This window comes from Gossypium raimondii, chromosome 12 (genome assembly GCF_025698545.1).
Source record: "Gossypium raimondii isolate GPD5lz chromosome 12, ASM2569854v1, whole genome shotgun sequence".
In the NCBI taxonomy this organism is placed as follows: Eukaryota; Viridiplantae; Streptophyta; class Magnoliopsida; order Malvales; family Malvaceae; genus Gossypium; species Gossypium raimondii.
The window spans coordinates 32,258,113-32,282,058 of record NC_068576.1 but is presented as its reverse complement, the minus strand read 5'-3'; the positions used below and the strand labels follow the sequence as shown (position 1 = coordinate 32,282,058).

Below are 23,946 nucleotides of genomic sequence, written 5' to 3'. Positions count from 1 at the left end.
GATTCAACATGAATATCGATATATTTGTAAAATTTATAAATAGTTTTAATAAAATTATAAATAAAAATAATTTCTAGAGTTTAAATTTTTATTGTATAGTGAAATCACGTGTATTAAATCAAATAAAATTAAGAACAATTTTAGAAAAACCCACTTATTTAGGTCTAATTTGAGCTTTAAAATTCCCAATTAAAATTATCAATTTTTTAAAATTTTCCAATACATTTACCCAAACAATTAAATCATTTTTGAAAACCTTAATATATATAAAATCCTCTTCCATTTTCTCCTAAACACATCAATCCACTTTTAAAACCATATATATAGACTCGATATAACAACAAGCATCCCAGCCATTTCCAGCCTCCGATCATCAAATTTATGACTGCGTGTATTTTACGACCAAATAATGAAATTTAATAATATTTTTAAATAAAAATATAATTTCAATAACATTTAAGTAAATCACAACAATAAATTCAAAAAATTTAAAAACATTAATATTTTAGTCAAACAAAACCTAAATACTAAATAACGTTGACTTAACAACTTTTCTTTTTATCTAATAAGTTTAGGTTTTTTGTGACACAATATAGGTTCAAACTTAGAACCACATTTACAAACTACACTATTAAAAAATCGAACTTTGGATTGAATCTTGATCATTGGCATAAATAAATTCACTTCACTCAATAGATGTAGTACAACAAGTTGTAACATTTTCATTTACCTAATAGGTTTTAAGTTTAGGCTAGCTTTAGTTATTCACGACTCAAAGTTAACATATAAAATTGCTTATTGAAAATGAGGACTCCTAATGGTTCTCCCAACGAAGATGACAAGGGTGGGGCTTGTCAGAATGAGAAAGTGGACATAAAACATACATTTCTAAACATTAAAATAAACATAGCATAATCCATTCATATGCATGCATATCGTCCCTTAATCGAACCCTCGAGGCCTTAGAAACACTTTAGAAACGATTTGGGACTAAATTAGAAACATTTGGAACATTTAAGAAAAAGTTAGAAAATTTGAACTGCAAGGGTCACATGCCCGTGTGGCCAGGCCGTGTGACACACACGACTAAGACGCACACTCGTGTCTCAGGCCGTGTAACAATTGAAATAGGGACACACGGCCGTGTCCCACCCATGCCCGTGCTCGTGTAACTCTTTAAGTTAGGTCACACGGCCAAGCCACATGCTCGTGTGTCAGGCCGTGTGACACACACAGCTGAGACACATGTCCATGTCTTAGGCCATGTAACAATCGAAATAGGGACACGCGGTCGTGTCCCAGCCCGTGTCTGTGCCCGTGTAACTCTCCGAGTTAGGTTACACGGCCAAGCACACACCCGTGTGTCACACACAACTGAGACACACGCCCATGTCTTAGGCCGTGTGGACATGAAATTGGTCAAAATCAAGCCATTTCCATCACCCATTTCATGTACCTATAAGCAATTTACACCTATGATCAAGGCACCAAAACATACCAAAACATGCATAATATGACCAATTTCAATAGACCATTCATCCATCCAACCAATATGCCATATAGGCACCTCAACCATAATAAAAAAATACCAAAACATGTGCATAATTGATCACGTTGCTACCATTTCAAAACATACCATACTTGACCTATACCATGTCAATATAAACTTACCATTTGGACCTCTTTTCCATGCATCAAAGTCACATAAGTGACACAAACCAACCGTTTCCAAATGGTACCAAACAACCAACATATATATACATACCAAAATCAACACCTACCATTCAACCCAAACTTTAAACATAAGTCCTCCTATACATGCCATTATAACATTGGCCAAAACATCACATTTACATCATTGCTCACACGAGCTGTAAAATGGGCCTGATCACACGAGCTGTGGAGTATTCACAAACAAATGTAGGACCTCAGCCATTGGTAGGACATTCCAAACCAGCACCTGAAACATGAAAACACTAATGACATGTCATTTGTATCCTATGAATTTATAAGGTTCAAACGGGGCCTGATAATCGTTGTGACATTATCGAGTTTACATCATTCTGTTACATAGCAATCAACATATTAACATACAGATCAATATATAGCATTAAAACAATATATAATCATAAAAACTTACCTCAATAACAAAGACATCGAAACAAAATCAACTAATCTGAGGCTTTAGCTTTTCCTCAATCTAGATCCGTACAAGGTTTATCTTGATCTAAATAAGCAAATTCAGTCCACTTAATAAGCATACTAATCAATTTAGTCATAAATTCATATTTTTGAAAAATTACACATTTCCCCCAATATTTTAACTTCTTTACAAATTAGTCCTTAAGCTCGTAAATTGAAATTTATGCAATTTCATCCACTTTTCATACTAGCTGAATTTACTAGGGGCCTATGCAACATTTTACAAATCAACATTTCACAAATTTACCATGGTGCTTTACTACTTTTACAAATAAGTCCGTAATTGATAATTTCATCAAAAATCCATTTACAAAAATTGTTTATTTATCAACAAGGACTCATAATCTTTCATTAAATTTAGAGAATCATACAAACATGTTCATGGAAAAACCCTAAACCTATAACATTTTTGCAAATTAGTCCTTGGGCTAGATAGATTAAGCTACAACGATCCCAGAAACATAAAAATCATTAAAAACGAGACAAATTTCACTTACATGCAAGCTAGCGAAGTGACCGAACCATGAAACCCTATCTATGGCCTTTCTCCCTTCAAATTTTTGGTGGATGAACAACTTAGGAAGATGATACTTTTGTTTGTTTTATTTTAACTTTAACTAATATATTAATTTACAAACTTAACCTTCATTTAACATCATTAATACATAGCCATATACATCCAGTAACTTCATTAATGGTCTAATTACCATTTAGGTCTTTTCACATTAAAGTTTCATAGTTATTTGATACATTTCACTAATAGAACTCTACTTTTGCACCTTTTACGATTTAGTCCTTTTCATATAATTAATCATGCAAACGTCAAATTTCTTAACAAAATTTTAACACGGCCCTAATATGGTCCCATAAACATTAAAATAATAATATAATAAATATTTACTCATCGAATTTGTGGTCCCAAAACTACTGTTCTGATTTTACTAAAAATTGGTTATTACAACATGTACAAAAAGAAAATATTACGGGAGATTGGGAGCTTGGTTGGAAAGGTTGCCAAGCTAGACTTCAACACAGATAGCAAAGCAAGGGGAAGATATGTGCGTACGACGGTTTACTTTAATCTGGACAAACCTTTGGTCTTACAAATTCTGATAAATGAGACTCTCCAAAGAATAAAGTATGAATACCTACCTACAATATACTTTTCATGTGGTTGCTATGGACACATGAATGATTTCTGTTCATTGAAGGTGAATAATCTAGAGCCAGGTTCTAAAGTAAAACCGATCGGTGGGGAGGAATTAGCAGACTTTAATGACACCTATGGTCTGTGGATTCTTGTCGAGAGATAAAGTAGGTGTAATTCAAGGGCTGCTAGGAAGATTAGTGTCAAAAATTATGGGAATTTTACAAGAAAATCAAGATTTAATGTGTTGGATTCCCTAATAAAACTAAGAATTTTAAGTGGGTTCTATCTCTCTGTGTCTTGTCGGCACTAATAAGGTTCCAACTCCATTGGTTGAAAAGTCTAGGCAGGCTACTTCTATGGGCCATAGGAAATTGCCATTCTTTTATGGAATTGCCAAGGGTGTGCGAACACAAAGTTCCCCTAAATTTATAAGGATTATTATTTAGAGTTTAAACCAGATATTGTTAGTTTACTTGAACTAAGGGTAAGTGGGAGGAGAGTTGGTGAAGTCACTGACAAGTTGGTTTTTCAATGCTCTTACTGAGTTAAAGCAGTAGGGTTCTCAAGAGGCATTTGGATTGGTTGGAAAAAATACAGTTAATCTAGAGGCTAGTCGTAATCATCCTCAATTCATTTTGGTTCGTATTTGCAGTAGCATTTCTTCTCAGTATGTCTTTATAGCCTTTGTCTATGGTAATCCTAATAGGAGGAAACATAGAATGCTTTGGGAGCAACTAAAGACTATTATCCCTTCTACTTCAATTTTTGGATTAAATATTGGTTATTTTAATGTTATACTGTATTCTGATGAAAACAAAAGATGGAAGGTCTAGTGGGACAAGGTGCTCATACTTTGGAGATTTTTTCGATTCTAATGGGTTGCGTGATTTAGGTTTCAGGGGTCTTTTGTTTACTTGGTATAGGGGGACTTTTTAACGTCTTGATCATGATTTAGGTAATAAAGCTTGGGTTCAAGCCTTTTGAGTTGTATGGTTACTCACCTAACAAGGCTTAAATCAAATCATCAACCACTTCTTCTTAATTTTAATGCAGCACTCTCCTAGCCTAAGGGGCATCCTTTCCAATTTCTAGCGGGTTGGGTAGAACATCCATCCTGCTCCAATTTTTTCAAAGAGACTTGGAAGTATAACAACGACATGTTTGAGTCATTTTATATTTTACCTGCTAGCCTCAAGGCCTAGAATAAATCTGTCTACGGTCATATTGGAGATCGTAAAAAGAAGTTGTTGAACTCATTGTAGAAAATATAGAAGGCCTTGGAACATTCGAATTCAGATTTACTGGCCCATAAGGAGATGAAGATTAGAGAGACGCTAGAATCAGTTCTTCTTCTTGAAGAATTGGTATGGAAGCAGAAATCCCAGTGCGACTAATTTAATTTGGAGGATCAAAATACTGGATTCCTTCATTTTCGTACAATCCAAAGGAGGAAGGCTAATCACATTACCGCTTTGTGTAATCAGGCTAAATGATTTATGATCCGGATGATATTCAACAAGAGGTGGTTATTTTTTGGAGTGCAATATCGATTGAGGAAATTAAGAAAGCTCTGTTCGACATGTCTCCTTTAAGGGCTCTAGGTAGTGATGGTTTCCATGCCTATTTCTTTAAGAATAAATGGGATAATATAGGAGAGGCGATATGTAACTCGGTTAAAGGTATTTTTAATAGTGGCTCTATTGGTCAATGACTTAACAATACTCTTCTTGTCCTGATCCTAAAGTAGCTAATCTAGAGGAGTTTTGTAACACCCCTTACTCAAAACCATTGCCAGAGTCGAGCATGAGGCATTACTTGACTTAACTTAAAAGTTCGGGGCATAAAAATTTACTTTTAAAAGTTATTTCACTGTTCATAATAAGGCTGTCCACCTGCGCAGCAGTCACCAAAAAAATTATAAATCAAGCTACGAAACTTGAAATTTAGATCCGTAAATTTTCCCTGAAACTAGACTCATATATATTTTTACCATAAATTTTTTAGAATTTTTGGTTCAGCCAATTAGTACAGTTTATTAGTTAAAATCTCTCCTGTTTCACTGATCGACTGTCCTGACCTCTCGTCACTAAAATTCAATTATCTCATTGTACAAACTTTATATGGCATTCTCACTTGTTTCTACAGAAAATAGATCAATAAGGAATCTAGAAATATAAATTAAAACTCATAAATATTTGTGTACAATTTTTAATGATTTTCCAAATTCAGAACAGGGGATTCCGAAGACCAGTTTGACCTTGTCTAACTAAAATGCAAATATCTCAGAATACATAATTCCTTTGTCTACACCGTCATTTTTCTATGAAAATAGACTCAATAAGATTTAATTATATATCTCATCCACCCTATAATTCATTTCTACTATCCTTGGTGATTTTTCAAAATCACGTCACTACTGCTGTCTCAAAACTGATTCCCTACCAATTTTTACTTTTTCATGATTTCTATGCATAATTTATCACCTAGACATTTATAACAACAAACACCTGCATACTTAGCCATTTTAATAACTATTCATCATCAAATATTTACATATCATCTTTTGGTCATATCTTAAGAATATACAATCGAAATGACCAAGTCCCTATACACGCCATAGCTCAAAACATTTATCATCTTAAAATACCGAGTTGTGGTGGTTGATAGTGTGAACGCTCTCCGGCGTCTTCAAGATCCCAACTATGCTTGATAATACTATATGAAAGAAAAAGAAATAAAAGAAATAAGCATAAAGCTTAGTAAGTTTACAAGTAAATAAATAACAACATTTATCATAAACAATTATATTCATAATTTTTTATTAAGCATTAAGATCTTTACTTTCTTCTTTACTTACTCTCTTACTCGTTTACTTACTTGCTTGCTTAACTCACTTCTTCGTTGCTGAAATTTCTTTTCTCAACTGATAACTAAGATACTCTTAATCTTATTAACTCACCTGAAGTTGTCTATTAGGCTTTTACCTGAACTTTCATGTAACATCGTCTATTTATTAGCCCGCTGAATCACTTGGAATACTAAGGATACTCAGGTATCTTGTCTGAATATAACATGCCAAAGCTATGCCACAGACATAGTCTTACATGGGATGTTTCTTGTACTGCCAATGCCATATCCCAGATATGGTCTTACATGGGAGTTCTCATATAGGTGCCCATGCCATGTCCCAGACATGGTCTTACGGGGGACCTCTCATCTAGGTGCTAACGCCATCTCCTAGACATGGTCCTACATGGGACCTCTTATCTCGGTGCCAACGCCATGTCCCAGACATGGTCTTACATGGGACCTTACATGGGACCTCTCATCTCGGTGCCAACGCCATGTCCCAGACATGGTCTTACATGGGACCTCTAATAATCTCAATGATGCCAATGTCATGTCTCAGACATGGTCTTACATGGGATCTCTTTACAAAAATGTCATGACATTTGTATTCAATACATTCCTCATGTTCCAACGGGGCCTTTTAACACTGATTCTCTGTCATCTCATACTTGAGTTAACATTAGATAGTTTCATGAAATAAATACATAATTGCTGAAAAGTAACAGCATTAATAATCATTATCAAAATATTGCATTTATTTACCGTAAACTTACCTCGGTACAAAATATGATCAAATCTAGCACTTTAGTCCTCAACCTTTTTCTTTCCCCGGTCTAACTCCGAATTTTTTTCTTCTTGATCTATAATAGAAAATTTAACTTATTTAATACTCACATTCATCAAAACAATCCTTAACTCGAACTTTGACAAAATTACATTTTTTCCCCTAAACTTTTGCAATTTACACTTTTGTCCCAAAGCTCGGAAATTAAACTTCATCCCTTATTCTTATGTTTTAAGGCATGCTAAACATTTTTCCCTTCTATGGCAACATCAAATTCCCACTCTAACACTTACTTATGAACATTAGGTATTTTTACCGATTATATCGTTTTACTCGTTTTCACTTAAAATCACTTAGCAAAAGTTGTTTAACATAATTTCAAGTTTCATACTCTACCATAAAACATCAAAATAAACACATTTCACCTATGGGTATTTTTCCAAATATGAACCCTAGGTTAAATTATTCCTAGAATAAGCTAAATCAAGTTACCGGGACTCCAAAAACGTAAAGAACATTAAAAACGGGGCTAGAACAGACTTATAGTTGAGCTTGGAAGCTTGAAAAACCCTAGCCATGGTTTCCCCTTATGAATTTCGGCCATGGGGTTGAAGATGGACAAACATTGGCTTTTAATTTTGTTTTTAATTCATTTTAACAACTAAATGACCAAAATGTCCTTAATGAAAAAATTTGGAAACATGCCTAACCATGTCCATTTTTGTCTACCAACTTAACCAATGGTCTAATTACCATATAAGGATCTCCAATTTAAAATTTCATAACAATTGGACACCTCTAACATGTAGAACTCAACTTTTGCACTTTTTACAATTTAGTTCTTTTGACTAAATTGAGTGCCCAAACGTCGAAATTTTTGAACGAAATTTTTACGAAATAATTTTGTGAAATCATACACCATAAAAATATAATAAAATAATTTTTTTCCTCATCAGATTTGTGGTCCCAAAATCACTATTCCGACTAGGCCCAAAATCAGGATGTTACAAGTTCTCTTAGTTTCATCCTATTAGTCTCGGCTCCGTCGTTTACAAGCTGGTAATGAAGGTAATTGTAAATATATTTAGGGTGGTATTCCCTAAAATTATTTCTCATGAGCAGGTTAGTTTTATTGTGGCAAGAAACATCTCGGATAATATCTTTATAGCCCAGAAGGTCATACACTCTATGGATGGCTATTAAAATCGACCTTGAAGAGGCCTATGACAGATAATGGTGGGATTTAATTGGTAATTCACTTCAAGCAACCAGTATTCTAGATTTTCTTAAAAGCGTAATCATGTAATCTATCTAGTACTCTATCATGCAGATTTGGTGGAATCAGGTGCCAACTACAAAGTTTAATCCCCTGAGAGGCGTTCGACAGGGTTGCCCATTATCCCTATACTTGTTTGCGCTTTGTATGGAATGGTTAAGACATAGGATTCAGTTGGCAATTTCTAGTAGCAAGTGGAATCTTATCAGATTATCTCGAACGGGGCCTGATTTATCTCACTTGTTCTTTGCAGATGACTTGGTTATCTTCTCTGAGGAAAACTTGAAGCATGTTGAGGTCCTTAAGGAAATAATTGATAATTGTTGCACTATTTCAGGTCATCGGGTTAATGTTTGGAAAACTATTATGTTTTTCTCTAGAGGAGTGGAAGATGATCATAGAGATAATTTGAGTATGTTTCTTGGCTATCAGAAGGTCACCCCTATCCATATTGTCCTTCTTTCTATCCCAAATTATTTTATGCACTTTATGCTAATTCCTAAAGGTCTCTATGATGAAATTGAGTGTTTGGTAATACAATTCATTTGGGGTTCTTCTAATGGGACAAGGAAGATATTCTTTGTTGATTGGGGGTTCTATTTGTCAACCTCGCTCTCACAGAGGTCTCAGATTTCGTCATTTAGAGGATCGAACTTCTACTTTCTTGCTGAAGTTAAAGTTTTATCTTGTTTCTAAAAATGATGTCTTTTGAGTTCGTGTTCTACGAACAAAGTATAGGATGAATGATAAAATACCCGAAAGCATAACATGAGGAAATTGTTCAGCTGTTTGGAGAGCCCTTGCTAAGGTATGGCCTCTTCTGCGCAAAACTAATGTTGGTCTGTGGGAACAGGAAATTCCATTTGATGTTGGAAGGATCCTTAGATTCCTAATGTAGGTCATTTGATGAATTAATTTACCTTTTCATAGCATTGCATCAGAATGTTTTTTGTGTGACATGATTTCCAATTATGGGGCTTAGAATTTTGACTTGTTTAGAGTCTGGTTATCGGAAGATATTATTAAAAGAATTGTTAGCATCCCTCCTCCAAATCCTTTACTGAATTAATTGGATTGACACCTTTACTGAATCATTTTCTGTGAAAAGTGCTTATAAGTCACTTCGTGAAAGTTCTTGGCACTCTAAAGATAGATGGTGGAAGGTTACTTGAAACTTTCTAGGACCTCAATGAGTTTGGTTATTCTTGTGGCTTGTTTTCAAGCAATGCCTTCTAACGAATATGGAACGGGTCAGACAGGGTAGTGGCTAAAATGGTTCGTGTTCTCTATATGGGCATCAAGAAGATGGTTTAATCATGCCCTTAGGGATTGTCCGACAGCTAGAGAAGTTTAGTTATGTGTTACTCCTTCGAAACTTCAAAGTAGATTTTTCTCCGATTAATTGTTCGAGTGGATGGATATATATTTTTTCTTATATATAGATGCTTAATGTGCAAAGCCTTTAGTCAAGCCTCTTTGGTTTAATTATTTGGCGGTTATGGAAGAACATGAACCTTCCTATTTTCCAAGGAATATCTTGGAGCTTTATTGAAACTATTAAGTCTTCTATGTGTTGGGCAAAACAATATTTTTCTACTCATAAGAGGGACCTGTCTAATCACATTGAAGCGGTTCATGATTCTTCTATGATTGGTAATTGGATCCATTTGTTCATTGATGGAGCTGTTAAGTTGGATGCAGGATTTGCAACTTCTGGAGAGATAGCGTGTAAGCAAGAAGGGGAATGGATCATTGGATTCAATCACTACTTGAGATTATGCTCAGTCTTCGATGCTAAACTTTGGGTTGTTCTAGATGGTTTTACCCTCACCCATGAAAGGGGATGTCAAAAAGTTGTGATTCATATAGATAATTTGGAAGTAGTCAAAGCTATTCAAATTGCTCATTTGGCAGATTCATTTTCAGCATTGTTACGAAGAATCCACATGAGTTACAAGCTATACAACATTGGAAGATAAAGCACATTCCAAGAGAGTGGAATGCAGTCGTTGATCGTATTGTGAAGTTAGCTACAGTAAGGAGTACTAATATGCAGATCTTTGACGACATTTGTGAAGAGCTAATACTTGTTTTTGAGATTAATAGAATAACAAACTCTCGATTATGTTAGTTTAATTTAGATAGATGTTTACTTTGCAAAAAATAGGTTTTATGTTTTAATCCTGTGGGAAAAGAATTTGTGAAAAATTAAATAATAATTAAAAATACCGTGGATGACTAAAATTTTTAAAATTGGAAGTTTTTGTTATGAATATCTTATTAAGTGGATGTCCATCAAGATCAAGATAAGTTTTGATGTACTTTAAATTCTAATAGTGATTAGAAGTAGATCTCTACTTCATTTATACTTCCTATGCCTATAAATAGAGACTTTGGAGAAGCTTTGTAAATATTTCGATTGATCAATAAAATACGTTCTCTCTTTGATCTCTCATTCTCTTTGTTCTTTACTTTCTATGTTTTTATTTTATAACACATTATCAGCATGATTCTCTTTTATTTTATAATACGGTCTCTCCAAATTTGCTACTCAAGTTGTTGTCGATTTTCTTCTAGAGCTATTGCAATTTCAGACTTCAATTGAGGCCTGCGCATTATGGGTAATCATTAAACCCTTTAACCACTCAGATCTTCAGGTATATTTTACTATAATTTATTTATTTCATCATGTTTATTATAATTGGAGACTAATCATGACAACATGAATAGATAGATTTTTATTTGAAATCTACGAATGTTTGCGATGGTGATTATGAAAGAAAGAATTTTTTGGGATGTTTATAAGTTTGTCCTAGTAAATCTTTGCATTCCCCGAAGTGAACACAAAAGAAAATAGAAACCAATATTATTTCAATCTTTGGCAGTACAAAATTAGTCGAAATCTCCCAAATAGCTAATATATTAATATCTCTTGCTGGTTAATCTATTGGTTTTAAAAGATATTTATAGTGGTCTCATATTGAGATTGTAAATGAGGAAAATATTATATTTCATATGAATCAAAAGAGGATTGGTTTATTGATTATATTTATTACTCTTATTATAAATCGAATTGATCATGGCTATCTTTGTGATATTCTTTTGTCGTCATCCCCATTAAGGGGTTGAAAGCAAAATATTTGACTGTGAAAGATCTACTTAAATTATGGAATAATTTAAAAGAAAAAAATGTGAGCAATTAAATATGGTAATCCTATCTAAAGCTCGTTATGGTTAGATGCACCTTAAGTTGCAATTTTTTAAAATTGTGAGTATAACTTTATAGTATTCAAAATAAGTTCTCAATTAAAATTACGTGGAAAATATTACTGATGAGAATTTGCAAGAGAGAAAACTTTTGTATGAAAAGTCATTGGTTATGTACCTGTTCTACACCTGGAAAATAAGATCCACTCTCAAAGTTTGCTATTAATGGATTTTGATTGGATTCAAAGTCTATTACTGAAGTTTAATTTTCTTACTTCTTGATAAAATCGTCAAGACTCAACGCAGAAAAAAAGATTTTGGCATATTCCCTGAAGCGAATATTGCATATAATTGTTTGGAATTTATATTTATTTTGTTAACTTAGTGACATTATAGGCTTCACATTGATTTAGACATTTTCAGTAGTAAATGTCACAATAATACTTATATGTGGATACAAAGTAAAAGGAATGACAGTAAGATAATCAATTTGTTACAATTTATATTGAAATTATTAGTACAATTGAAATGCATGTTAAAGTAAACAATAAGTTTACTGATGCAAATGCATTCACTACTTGGCATGACCAATTAGACCATCCTGGATCATATATGATGCGAAAATTAATTGAGAATTCATATGAACATTCATTAAAGAATTAGAAGATTCTTTAATTTAATGAATTCTCATTTGTTGCTTGTTCCTAATAAAAATTGCTTATTAGAAACTCACTAGCTAAAGTTGAAATTTAATGTCTTACATTTCTGAAATGAATATGAGCGCATTCATCCACCATGTGGATGGTTTTGATATTATATGATTTTGGTAAATGCATCTACAAAATAATTACATATGTGTTATCAACTTGTAACCTGTTGTTCGCAAGATTGCTTGTTTAAATAATTAATTTCAGATTATGCAATTAAGACAATTCATCTTGCTAATGCTGATGAGTTTATATCTTAGTCATTTATTGATTGTTGTATATGAGTTTGAACTTTTTTGTAAAAGCTTGTTATTTATAGGCATAATGATGTAGAGAAATTATTGATTGAACATATCGATTAATATCTAAAGCATTACTTATGAGAACTAAACTTCTTATTTCAACATGAGTTTAGGTTGATTTACGTGTTATATGCATCAAGCCAATAAGTTATAAATACTCCCCATTACAATTGATTTTTCGTCAAGAGCTAAATATTTCTCATCTTTGAATTTTTGTATGTGCATATATGTTCCAATTACTCCACCACAACGTACAAAGATGAGTGAATCCTAAAAGAAAGTTGAGAATATATATTAATTACAAGCCTCATTGTATTATTAGATGTTTTGAATGTATTGGAGATTCAATTATGACATGATTTGTGATTACTATTTTGATTCGATAGTTTTCTCGACATTAGGGGGAGAGAAATAATAACTTGTAATGAATTAGGAGAGAGTAATTTGAACCAGAAGTTCAACAAGGATAACTCATTACAAGTTCCAAATATGAAAATTCACATAAAAGAAAATAATAAATCTAGATGGTCATATAGTGAAGGCGGGTGCTCCAGAAGAGACCCAAGGCATAACTAATAAGTAAAACTCCAAAATATCGAAGTACCTGAAACTGAAGATTAAAGTAGTGAAAATAATGAGATCTCAATAAGTTATGTCAATTTGAGAAAACATGGAACCAATAATAAAAGTGATCGACAATGGTTCTGCATGCAATATTATTGTTGAAATGAAAGGAGAATATTGAATAAATCTATTGAGAAATATAGATATGGAATAGATTGGTCAAAATAGAAAGATGCAGCTCAAACTTGTAGAGTTTTTGGACCAGTAGTCAAAATATCTAAAGGTATAAAGCCAGTGAGGGTGCAAATGAAATAGTTTTTCAAAAGCGGAATAAAAATATGATGTTTTTCGCTAAGTCCTGACATTTATTATGAAAAGATATAATATTATTGTGGTGGATGTAATAACCTTTAGATATATTATTTTGACAATTCATAAAAGATTTAACTTATGTCTAATGGTTGTTGTTACAACCTTTTATGAATCATTATATAGTAAAGTTTATATTAATATCCTTAAAAGATTTAGAATGCTAGAAACATATTGAAATTCTCGGGAATTGTTTATTATATGAATTGAAATAATGTGAACATATATGATAAATTTGACTAAACGAATAGTCATTGAGGAGGATTTTAAAATGATCCAAGATACCTATTTGTGTTTTATATAAGAACCATAATTAAAGTTTACTATGATTATTGTTGAAACTCTTGAAGAGATCAAAATATATTTCCCCAAATTTTTCCTCTCTCATGACTTTCAAATGAATGGTGATATAAATGATTAGCAAATGCATTCAAATAGTCATTTGAAAACTAGTATTCAAGATTGAATACAAAGAATATGAAAAAGTATGTGATGTTTTCATGAGGGAGTAAATATACATTATACTCTTTTTAATCGAGATTTTATTTGGTAAGGTTTTTAATGAGTCATCATATTATACGTATTATATGTGTGTTCTCTTTTCCTTCACTAGAATTTTTCTTCTCACATGGTTTTTATCTTAATAAGATTTGGTTTTATCTTAATAAGATTTTAACGAGACAAATTATCTACCAATAGACATCTAAGGAAAGTGTTACGAAAATCTTTGTTCTTTATTTTCGCCTTTTTATTTTATAAAATTTTATAAAATTTTAAAATTAAAAAATTTAAAATAGAATAAACTACACTAATAATCACTCAACTATTAAATTCTCTTTACCCAGTTAAAAATTTATAAAATAACTATCAATTTAGAAATCAATTTACAAATCGATCACCAACAATTTACCAAACGATCACCGACTAATGATAATAGCGTTTAAAATTAACTTAATAACAATAGGTTAAAAATTATCAACTAAATTTTATTAAAATTAAAAATAAATTACAAAAACTCAAGATAATAATTAAAATAAATAAATAACACAATTAAAATAATCTATAAATATTAAATTCAAAACTAAATTGTCATAATTAAAATTATAATTATGTCAATTTAAAATTAACACCATTAGGAAAAAACCAAAATCAAATAATTGAATATCTATTTAGTACCTATGAAAATATAATAAAAAATTACCAATAGTTAAAATAATTAAATTAAAAAATTATAAATTGAGTCATTACTAGTTTATTATCCTTTAAAATGAAAGTATATTTTATTATATTTCTCAATTCAAAGAAGCATATTATGATTCTAATCTATGGTCTTCAGTTTTCAATGTTTTAAGTGAGATGTCATAACATGTACCAGAAGTAGAAATAACTATGTAACACAAACGTGTGTATACTGTATTATGGAGCAATATCAACTAACCCCATTTCCCACTTCTAATTTTATTTTTATATATATATAATATTGTTTGTAAGCTACGTGCTTCCAACCTTCTCCACTACTTGAGAAATCACATGCTTAGTCTTCATCTTATGAATTGCATCAGCTGGGTTCAGGCTTTTGGGGCAGGCTGCTGCGCAATTTTTTATCGTCCTACATCTATACAATCTTTTGTGATCTTCCGTCAAAGCCTGAAGCCTTTCCTGAGAGAAACCATCCCGGCTGACAACAAAATTTAATCCCAGCTCAGTACTTAGCAAACACCAAAACAAAGTCAGCCTATTCGTCAGCATTTTCACCTGCAAATTAAAACCCATTACCTGTCGGAGATCCATCGAAAAGCATGAAGCAAAGGCGCCGGGCCAAGAAATTCCTCGGGGTTCCACCAGTAAGATGGGCAGGATGTGCTACAGCAAGCACAGAGTATGCACTCGTATAACCCATCTAACTTCTTCCTCTCTGCCGGTGATTGCCTGTATTCTCTCCCTTCTTCGGGTGCTCTTTTGGTCTTCAGCCATGGCTCAATTGACCTTTTTCATCACAAATGAAAAAACATACTTGTAATTGAACTCACTAAATTCTCAATCTACTCCTTTTAAATGGTTATCTATCTGATTACCTGTACTGATGGTAGAAATGGTGAGGTCCACAACCAGATCTTTGATCACAAACATGTGAGGCAAGGGAGTAAGAACAGTGGGCTTTCTTGTGTCCACATCAATGAGCTTGAGGCAGGCCACTGTATTGGTTCCATCAACGTTCATGGCACAAGACCCACATATCCCTTCCCTGCAAGACCTCCTATAGCTCAAGCTTGAATCATCCTCACCTTTTATCTTTTGCAAAGCATCCAAAACCTGAAAACAGATACCCAAAGTATGAGAACTAATTGGGGTTTTCTTTTTTTCTTTTTTTTTTTGCCAATTAAATGTTGGAGGTTGAAAAAGAAAAATTATTACCATGGGCCCACAGTTGGAAAGATCTACATAGTAAGACTGGAGGAAGGGCTTGTTGTTGGTGGGGTGGTCAGGGTTCCACCTATATATCTTGAACTCCTTGTGAAGCTTCTTCACTCTGTCGTGAATTTCCCCACTTCTTTCAACTGCTATTTCTGCATGTTGCTGAGCAGCTGGGTGGCCTTCAAGCACTGGAAAATTTTGCTTCTGTTTTCGGTCTTTACCTAAAATCCGAGCTACATTATTGTAGCCGTTGCGCAACAAGCTCTTTGACATCTCTCTTGTTTCGTTTTTTCCCTTTTTATTTCTGTATAAATTTCTTGAAGCGTAACATTTGCTTATTTAAGGGCTTAGTATTCCTAAAGACACGTAGTTGCATGGCTGAAACGTGTCGAGGCTACATAATTGCGGCACAAACAGCTGTTCAACTAATTAATAAGAATATCAAGAGGTGGGCTATGATTTTTCTCAAGTACAGGAGAATTAAATACAAATAAAAACACACATTTAGAATTAGTAAAATCAAAGGTATATTATAAAAATAATCATCAATTATGCGTGCATTCTTATTTTAGTCACTCAATTTTAAAATTTTTAATTTAGACATTAATGTTTGAATTTGTTCCTATTTTAATCATTACTTGTTGAATTGATAACGAATAGACTTTTTCTACCTAGTATAATACATTTAATTCTCAATAATTACATTTTCTATCAGTTTAATTCTCAAACTTCCTTAAAGTTTTCAGGCTAAATAACTATTTTGTAATTTTTTATACCTAAGTAAAAATTTCACACTTGGTTCCTTTTGAGTACGGAAATTAAGAAATAATTAAGGGGTTAAATTGAAAGAAGCCATAAGCTAGTGGCCTTTATTGAAAATTTAGGAAAACTTAGTGACTGAGTTGGACATGGTTAAGATCAAATTCTGATTCGGTTGGATTAAAATCAGCTAGTTTTTTAGTGGGAGACAAAATGATTACCAATGGATGGTTTCTATACAGTTGAAAACCATGCGAGAGGGCTATAAATAGTTGAGAAGTGAAATCATAGGTGGATTCCTCTCAATTATGTTTCATTCTCTCCTCTTCTTCATCTTCCTTAGTTGCTTTAAAGAAGAGAGTGTAAGCTTTAAAGAAGAGAGTGTAACATTTCGAGATAGGGCCTAGAAGCTTGGACTTGGCAAGTAGGGGGTTCGCCAATTGGTTTGGTGAGCCAATTGGTTGGGGGAGCTGGGGTTCGTCAGTTGGTTTGACGAGCTGGGGTTCACCTATTTGTTTAGCGAACTGGAGTTCGTCGATTAAGACAAGTTACACTTAAATTATGAAGTTGACTTACTTTCCAGTTAAGACATTATCCGTGCATATAACATTTTCCTAAGTCAAGTAGGGTATACCAAGAGTACTAAAACACCTAGCGCCTATAAATTAAGCCCTTCTCATAGGGAGTTCTGTTAAGTTCAATTTTGAGCTTAACTTACTCCATTAATTACCTTAATTATTGATGCATTCTTGATTAATTAGTTTCTAATTAGCTCAATTTTCATTTAGAATATACTATACTCTGTTAATTTATTTTTGCTTCAAGCCGATGATTTAATGATATTTTAAGCCATGTTGCAAGGTAGGTCCATCGGATAGTTAGAATGAACCCAAATGAAGAAGCTGCTGGAGAAGGCTGGGCGAATGCTTATTCTCTAAGTTGACGGGGTCAAAAATTTGAAGAAATTAATTTGGCCACAAAAGACCTTGACAGCAAAGGCGAGGCTCGGTCCACCATAAGGCTCAATAGACCGACATCATGAAACCAGTCGGTAAGGGAATTATTTTTAATTCTCTAATTCTCCTTCTTGCTAGCGGTGGCCGACTCTAATCAAATCAAGGGAATCCAATCAACCCTTGATAAGTTGAATTTAAGTAAAACTCTAGTAGGCTGGAGCTATTTTTATGCGACGGGTTGAGCTAAGATCAAGGGATAAGAACAGATTTTGTTTTAAATTATTGGAGGTTAATTTTATTCTATAAAAGGAGGGGAAGAAGCAATATCGATGGGAGAGATTTTTCGTAGGCATAATTCGGGTTACTCAGTCCAGGAATTTGTGAACCAGCACGCGCCGATCAAGCAGCTGGAAAGCAGTCCAAAAATTCAGCTCGTCGAGAGGAGGAAGGCTCGACACTTAAGAGCAGTTTTCCATACGAGATTGGCTCGAAATTCATGTTGTCTTCAATTAATTTCTGTTCTGTTCTCCTTACTATGAGTGGCTGAATTATTTCCGCTTAGTTAGGCACTCATGAAGCCAAGTACAAGTTGATTCAAAGACATGCTTTGTTCTAATTCCAAGTTCGGTATTCTTTAATTGTTTGTTTCTATCGTTCAAGGAAATTTTCTAAATTAATTTGATTAATCACCTATTTAATTTAGGAATTTTCTTATAATCATCTAAGTGCAAATTGAATAATCGAATTTTTTAATTAAACTTAGAATTGGTGATGATTAATTGGCCTGTAGCTAATTTAAACAACTACGGATTTAATTTTAGAAGCCGCTGGTGGATTTTCTATGGTTAATGCTAGGTGAAGTCTCTAAAATACTAAATGCACATTTAATAAGTCGATGAAGAGATAATTAAAGGTAGGTTTTCAGTTATGAATGTTCTCTAATTGAATAAAAATTTACTGGGGATAGGAAGTCGCTTCGTAAGTGATTTTTCAGCCTTGCTGCCGAATTAGTCTACTAGGATAATTTAAGGTCGCAAAGGACTTGTGCTTGGCGGATTAAGGAGTCAATAACTAAGTATTCTTTCTCTTTATTTTGATAATTTTTAGCATTCATAATTGAAATTTAAACTTGTTCGTTACTTAGGTTATTTTTAGCAAACATAGAAGCATAATTCCCCCTTTTTCTTTCTTGCATGCGTTTCACATTACCTTAATTTCAATTCTCTTCAAATAGGTTTAATGCGAGCTTCTTTGTGGGACGATTCCCTATTTACTCTATATTACCAGTTAATATTGGTTGAATAGCGAATTTAATTCGGTAGTCAAGTAGGGTATACCAAGAGTACTAAAACACCTAGCGCCTATAAATTAAGCCCTTCTCATAGGGAGTTCTCTCATCGATTATTCTTTTTGTTAAGTCTCTGTTCTAAACCAAAGTTCTTAGAAACCAAGGTAAGCATATATTTTGCAAGGGTTATTTTTCCAGAAAGCTAGGTTCGCTTGTATGTCTAAATTTTGTGTGTTTCGTTTGTTACGTAATTTGTGTATGTTTATGTATGTTGCGAACTAGCCAAACCATCTGTTAGTAAGGAAAAAGGAAATTTTTTTTAAAATTCTTATCTAATCGGTGAGTGTTTAGGGATCGCCATTTGTGTACGAACCATTGTATTTTCAGGAGCTTAGGGTTTTTCTTTAAAAAAAAAAACTAAGTTCTAAGAGTAAGTTTTCTATAAACTCTGTTTCCAAAATATGTGACTATGTTTTTAAAGATATGTTTTATGTGTTCTTTTAAGCAAGCTTATCTTTTAAATATTTTAAAGATATGTTTTAAAAGCTTGATTTTACAAACTATGTTTTTTGCGAGCTTTCTATACGAGCTCCTCATATGAGCCCTATGTTGGATATATTGGCATGTCAAAAGATTGTGAGTACTCACCTATAAGTTCTATGATTTGGGCGTTGAGGCCATGTGACATGTGGAGAGATAAGCGACTGTCGAGCTATGCTCCATTCAAAGTGGCATGTTAGTGTACAGGTGAGTGTTTGTCTTTATGCTACACTTATTGGACATGTTAAGGACTCTGTAAGTCACAAGTGAGGCGTTATAAGGAGATTCACTTATCCAACTATACAGATATGACAAGTATAAGAACATGTTTAATGATCAGTATAAGAACAAAAAAAAGAACAAGCTCAAAGACATGTCAAGTACATGACTATGCTTTATTCTTTCTTACAAAAACAAGTCAAGTTTTTAAGTATGATTTGTAACTAGTACATGTGAAACTAATTTACAAACTTATATGTTTTTTTCTAACAAGCAGGTAATTGCAAACTAGGTCTCTCACCTTCACGGCGAGCACAACTCGCAAAACGATTTTCTAACTAAGTTTTGTTTTAACTCTATATTTTAAGCATACTTTGATGTTTCTTGTATATTCACTAAGTTCTCAATGAGCTCACCCACTCTTTTTTTAATTCACAGGTAAGTAGTTCGCGAAAGGCAGTGGCAAGGTGATTAATCCAAGTAAGGCTAATTAGGATGGGTACCAGTGAGCACTGAAAAAAGGCAATGTGGTTATATTGCTTAGAATTAGTGATACTGTGTCTAATGACTTTGCTATTTTTGTTAGACCAAATTTTTCCTTAAGTTTATTTATTTTTTTATTTGTTTTTGTTTTTGTGAACCATGGAGTTAAATACTTGTTTGTTTGATTTTGTTGAATTCCTTCACTATGTATAAAGAACTAAAGTTTATTTATCCATCCTTTTGTGCATGTCGTATTGTGTTCTTTAAATTCAGACTAAGTATGACTTAATCATGTTATATGATCCATAATTGATGTGAGATATCCATGCATATGACCCCTATGAGTTTACGACCTCAATTTTGTAAGCGAACCCTTATTAGAGAAAATCTTACTTGTTAGAAAACCCAGTTAAAGTATGTGAACCCTTGAATGTATGACCTTTCTTGTTGCGAAGCCCATATTACATGTGAACCCAGTATGCAAACCTACACTACACCAAAACTGGTTTTTAAAAGCGTCGCAAAAAATGCCACTGTCGTCAACGCCGCAAACATTTTCGGCGTTTTTGAAAATAAACGCCTCTATAGACCATGACCTTTAGCGGTGCTTTCTTCACAAACGCCGCTATAGATCAGGATCTTTAGCGGTGCTTCTACAACAAACGCCGCTATAGCTCAAGACCTTTAGCGGCAATTTTCCACAAACGCCACTATAGATCAAAACCTTTAGCGGCGCTTTTTTTACAAACGCCGCTATAGATCAAGACCTTTAGCGGCGCTTTTATCAAAACGCCGCTATGGAATAAACCTTTAGCGACGCTTCTTGCAAAAATGCCACTAAAAACATAACATTTAAAAATATTATTTTAATCAAATAATATTTATTTTATTATAAATATTTTATTATTTTTTTTAAATTTGAAATTTAAATATACTTTCAAGGATAAATAAAAAAATATTATTTAAATTAAATTTTCTATGAAAATTTTAACTTTAAAACTAAATATAAAAATTAATGAATTTAGTTTTAGAATTTAAAATAATAAATTAATAACACAATTAAAATCCAAAAGTTAGAACTCAAATTGTCGTAAATATTAAAGTAAAAATAAAAATTTAGAATCAAAACTAAAATAAATAATACATATGACAAACAGACTGACTAGTTAAACCTGCCTATGACCATACATATTGCAAGGTAATAAAAAATACAATGCAGTCTGCTGCACCATCTTTGCTCTGCAAGTTTCATTGAAGGCATTCCAAACTTTCTTCCCAAGTTTTCCAAACTCGTGTGCATCCCGCAAACTTTCTTCCCAAGGCTGAAACAATGTAGGAAGCAATTTAAGATCAGCTTAAAGAATGTAGACTAATTTTCCCACAAATAACAGCAATCAAAGTAGGCTATGAAAATAACTTAAACAATTGAATTTTGCAAAGTAATCACATCTTTCTTAACAAATTAGTAATTGTCATTGTGTGTCTTTCAATGCAACTAACAATCAAATATAATGTGCTAAAACAAAGCATGTATCTCAAAATAAAGGATACTGATTCATCAAATATGTCTTTCCCACTCTGAAATACAAGAAAAATATCAAAAGGAATTAAGGATACGACAATTACAAACAAATCAAGACTGCAAAAATAAAATAAAATAAAACATACCCACTATCACCACATAAAGGTAATTAACTCAATAAGGCATACTCAAACAATTAGCCACATAAAGGTTTAACATTCCTAGGAATTGATGGGGGCAGAACAATTGGCTTGAAGCAAATATCGCAAAGGATTATAAAGAACTAATCAAATATCGCACAACAATGTGAGAAAAGGAAATCTTTAATCTATTCAATACCTTGAAGTAATTCTCCACAAAATTGGGATCCCCAAGAGTTGAATGCCGATGCTTGGAAGGTCCAATGACTGTTGATGTGGGTGATCATCTTATACCATGATTGTCAAAACAACGGCTACTAACAGATGAAGAAGACTGTTCAGGATAGGAAATTAGTGTGGGTGATCGACCATTTCTCTATGCTTATCTCTTCTACTATATAACCATAAACTGCAAACCAACTAAATGCATCAAAAAATATATTGTTGCAGCTCCTGCACATTAATAGGCAAATAGAAAATTAGTGAAAGCCCTAACATCATAGATTTAAACAAGCTAATTATTATAATAACATTAAAACATTAAATATACATACCCTTTTATTTTTTTACTTACAATCAGGAAAACAGACGCAGAAATTTATATGATGTATGCAACCCCAAAAAGAAAAACAGAGAACAAACAGTTCCAACAAATTAATAAAACACACAATCCCATAGACATCTTTTACTTGAAATGCATTATATTGATTCATTAATGGGGAACAGTGGTCTCTTTTTCCTTCTTGTCCTCTGTTTTGGAGTGGTAACCAAGAATTTTCTCCTTGATTTTCTCCAAAACTCCCTTCTTCTCTTTTGTCTCTCCTTTTTGTTTTTTGTTTTTTTATCATTCTGCCAAAAGATGGGGACTAGTCTTTCTGACTGCTGAAATTTAAACAAGCTAATTTATTTGTGGCTGAGCATACAAAATTTTCAAGCCCTCAAGTGGGAAATAAACTATGGTCAGCACAACATTCTTTCAAGGGTATTACTAGTTTTAAACCCTACACTCTCAAGTGGATAAACCTGAAAAACATAGTTTCTATGCTAATAGAACCAGATTCTACATTGTCTATGCATAGTGTTAGCAAAATAAACTGGAGAAAACCTGCAATTTCATATATATACCAATGACATCGAAATTTTAATTTATTTTTAATGTTCTCAGGTTGTTTCCCACTGATTGACAGGAAGAAATTGAAAAAAAAAGAGTAGACTCGGAGAATAAAAAACCAAGAGTAAAAATGAAGGAACAAAATCCCTTTGAGATCTAAGGCCTTTTTGTTTTGTTTTTCTTTTTCTACAACATTCCCCCCATTTCTCTCTCCAGAACAGCTGCATTAGTAGAGACAAAAGCTGTTACAATTTACCCTTTTGTCATTCCATGCTTCTTCCCAGGAAACCACCAAATTCTTTTTATCAAACTACAGCTTATCTAACCATCAAAATTCTCTTTTTTATTTTTAAGAATGTCGAGGAGAAAGTTGAAATCGATGACTAACCTGCAGGTTTTTCGAACCTGCTTTTCCAGATTTTAGGAAACCAAGTTTTTTCTGGAATGATGATGATTTGCCCTGAAAGTATCTCACAGGTGGCATGGTTAAGTTTATATATAATAATAATGGAAGACTAACTGCTTTAAAGAAGGATATAGTATATATGTAGTACCTTAAAATGTGTACCCGAAAAGCCTTGTGAAAAGTCCAACAACTCCATTGAAGCATCTTTATTGATGTTCTTCTGTAAAAACAGAATATGTTGCATTAGTAAGGAACAAGAAAAAGAACCTGCAAGGGTATGTAATCTGAACATTGGTAACATCCTTGGTTATAGATTTCAAGAAAATCTCATATGGTTTAACACGAGCCAATAGTCGCAATCCCTTTTTGCTCTTTTTCTCATCGTTTCCTAAGCTTTTGGGTTTTTTTTCTTGGATGTGGGAAATTAGGGATTTTTGGGGGGAAAGTTGGGGATTTCGGAGGGGGAGTTTTATAAAATGGCACTATTTTTTTAAAGTGAAATTATTTTTTGTGGCGTTTTTATAAAAAACGCCGCTATTGCTTACCTTTAGCGGCGTTTTGCATAAAAACGCCGCAAAACCTTTTTCATTTTGAACAAAAACGACACCGTTTTGCTATTCTAAATTTTTTTATTTTGTTTTTTATAATTTGGTTTATTTTTTGCGGCGTTTTTATAAAAAAAAACCACTATTTCAT

General features: G+C 33.0%; 2 protein-coding genes and 2 long non-coding RNA genes across 4 annotated transcripts; 2 read left to right on the top strand and 2 right to left on the bottom strand.

The window, feature by feature from the left end:
- The first annotated feature begins 9,770 nt into the window (after positions 1-9,770).
- LOC105762121 (uncharacterized) lies at positions 9,771-10,241 on the top strand. Its single transcript, XM_012580028.1, has one exon. The coding sequence runs from the start codon at positions 9,771-9,773 to the stop codon at positions 10,239-10,241; it is 471 nt and encodes a 156-aa protein (XP_012435482.1).
- Positions 10,242-14,789: 4,548 nt separating this feature from the next.
- Positions 14,790-16,113, bottom strand: LOC105763698 (succinate dehydrogenase [ubiquinone] iron-sulfur subunit 3, mitochondrial). The gene is given in 5 exon segments (XM_012582012.2): positions 14,790-15,089; positions 15,188-15,397; positions 15,487-15,505; positions 15,508-15,724; positions 15,827-16,113. Coding segments are annotated over 5 exon segments (906 nt in total). The 5' UTR covers positions 16,100-16,113; the 3' UTR covers positions 14,790-14,902.
- A 1,481-nt stretch (positions 16,114-17,594) lies between these two features.
- Positions 17,595-20,318, top strand: LOC128035586 (uncharacterized). The gene is made up of 2 exons (XR_008192065.1): positions 17,595-19,576; positions 20,027-20,318. It is a non-coding gene; the product is annotated as an uncharacterized LOC128035586 (long non-coding RNA).
- An 812-nt stretch (positions 20,319-21,130) lies between these two features.
- On the bottom strand, positions 21,131-23,717 carry LOC105763697 (uncharacterized). The gene is made up of 4 exons (XR_008191751.1): positions 23,399-23,717; positions 23,233-23,304; positions 21,933-22,186; positions 21,131-21,393 (listed from the first exon to the last, which is right to left on the bottom strand). It is a non-coding gene; the product is annotated as an uncharacterized LOC105763697 (long non-coding RNA).
- Positions 23,718-23,946: the final 229 nt, after the last annotated feature.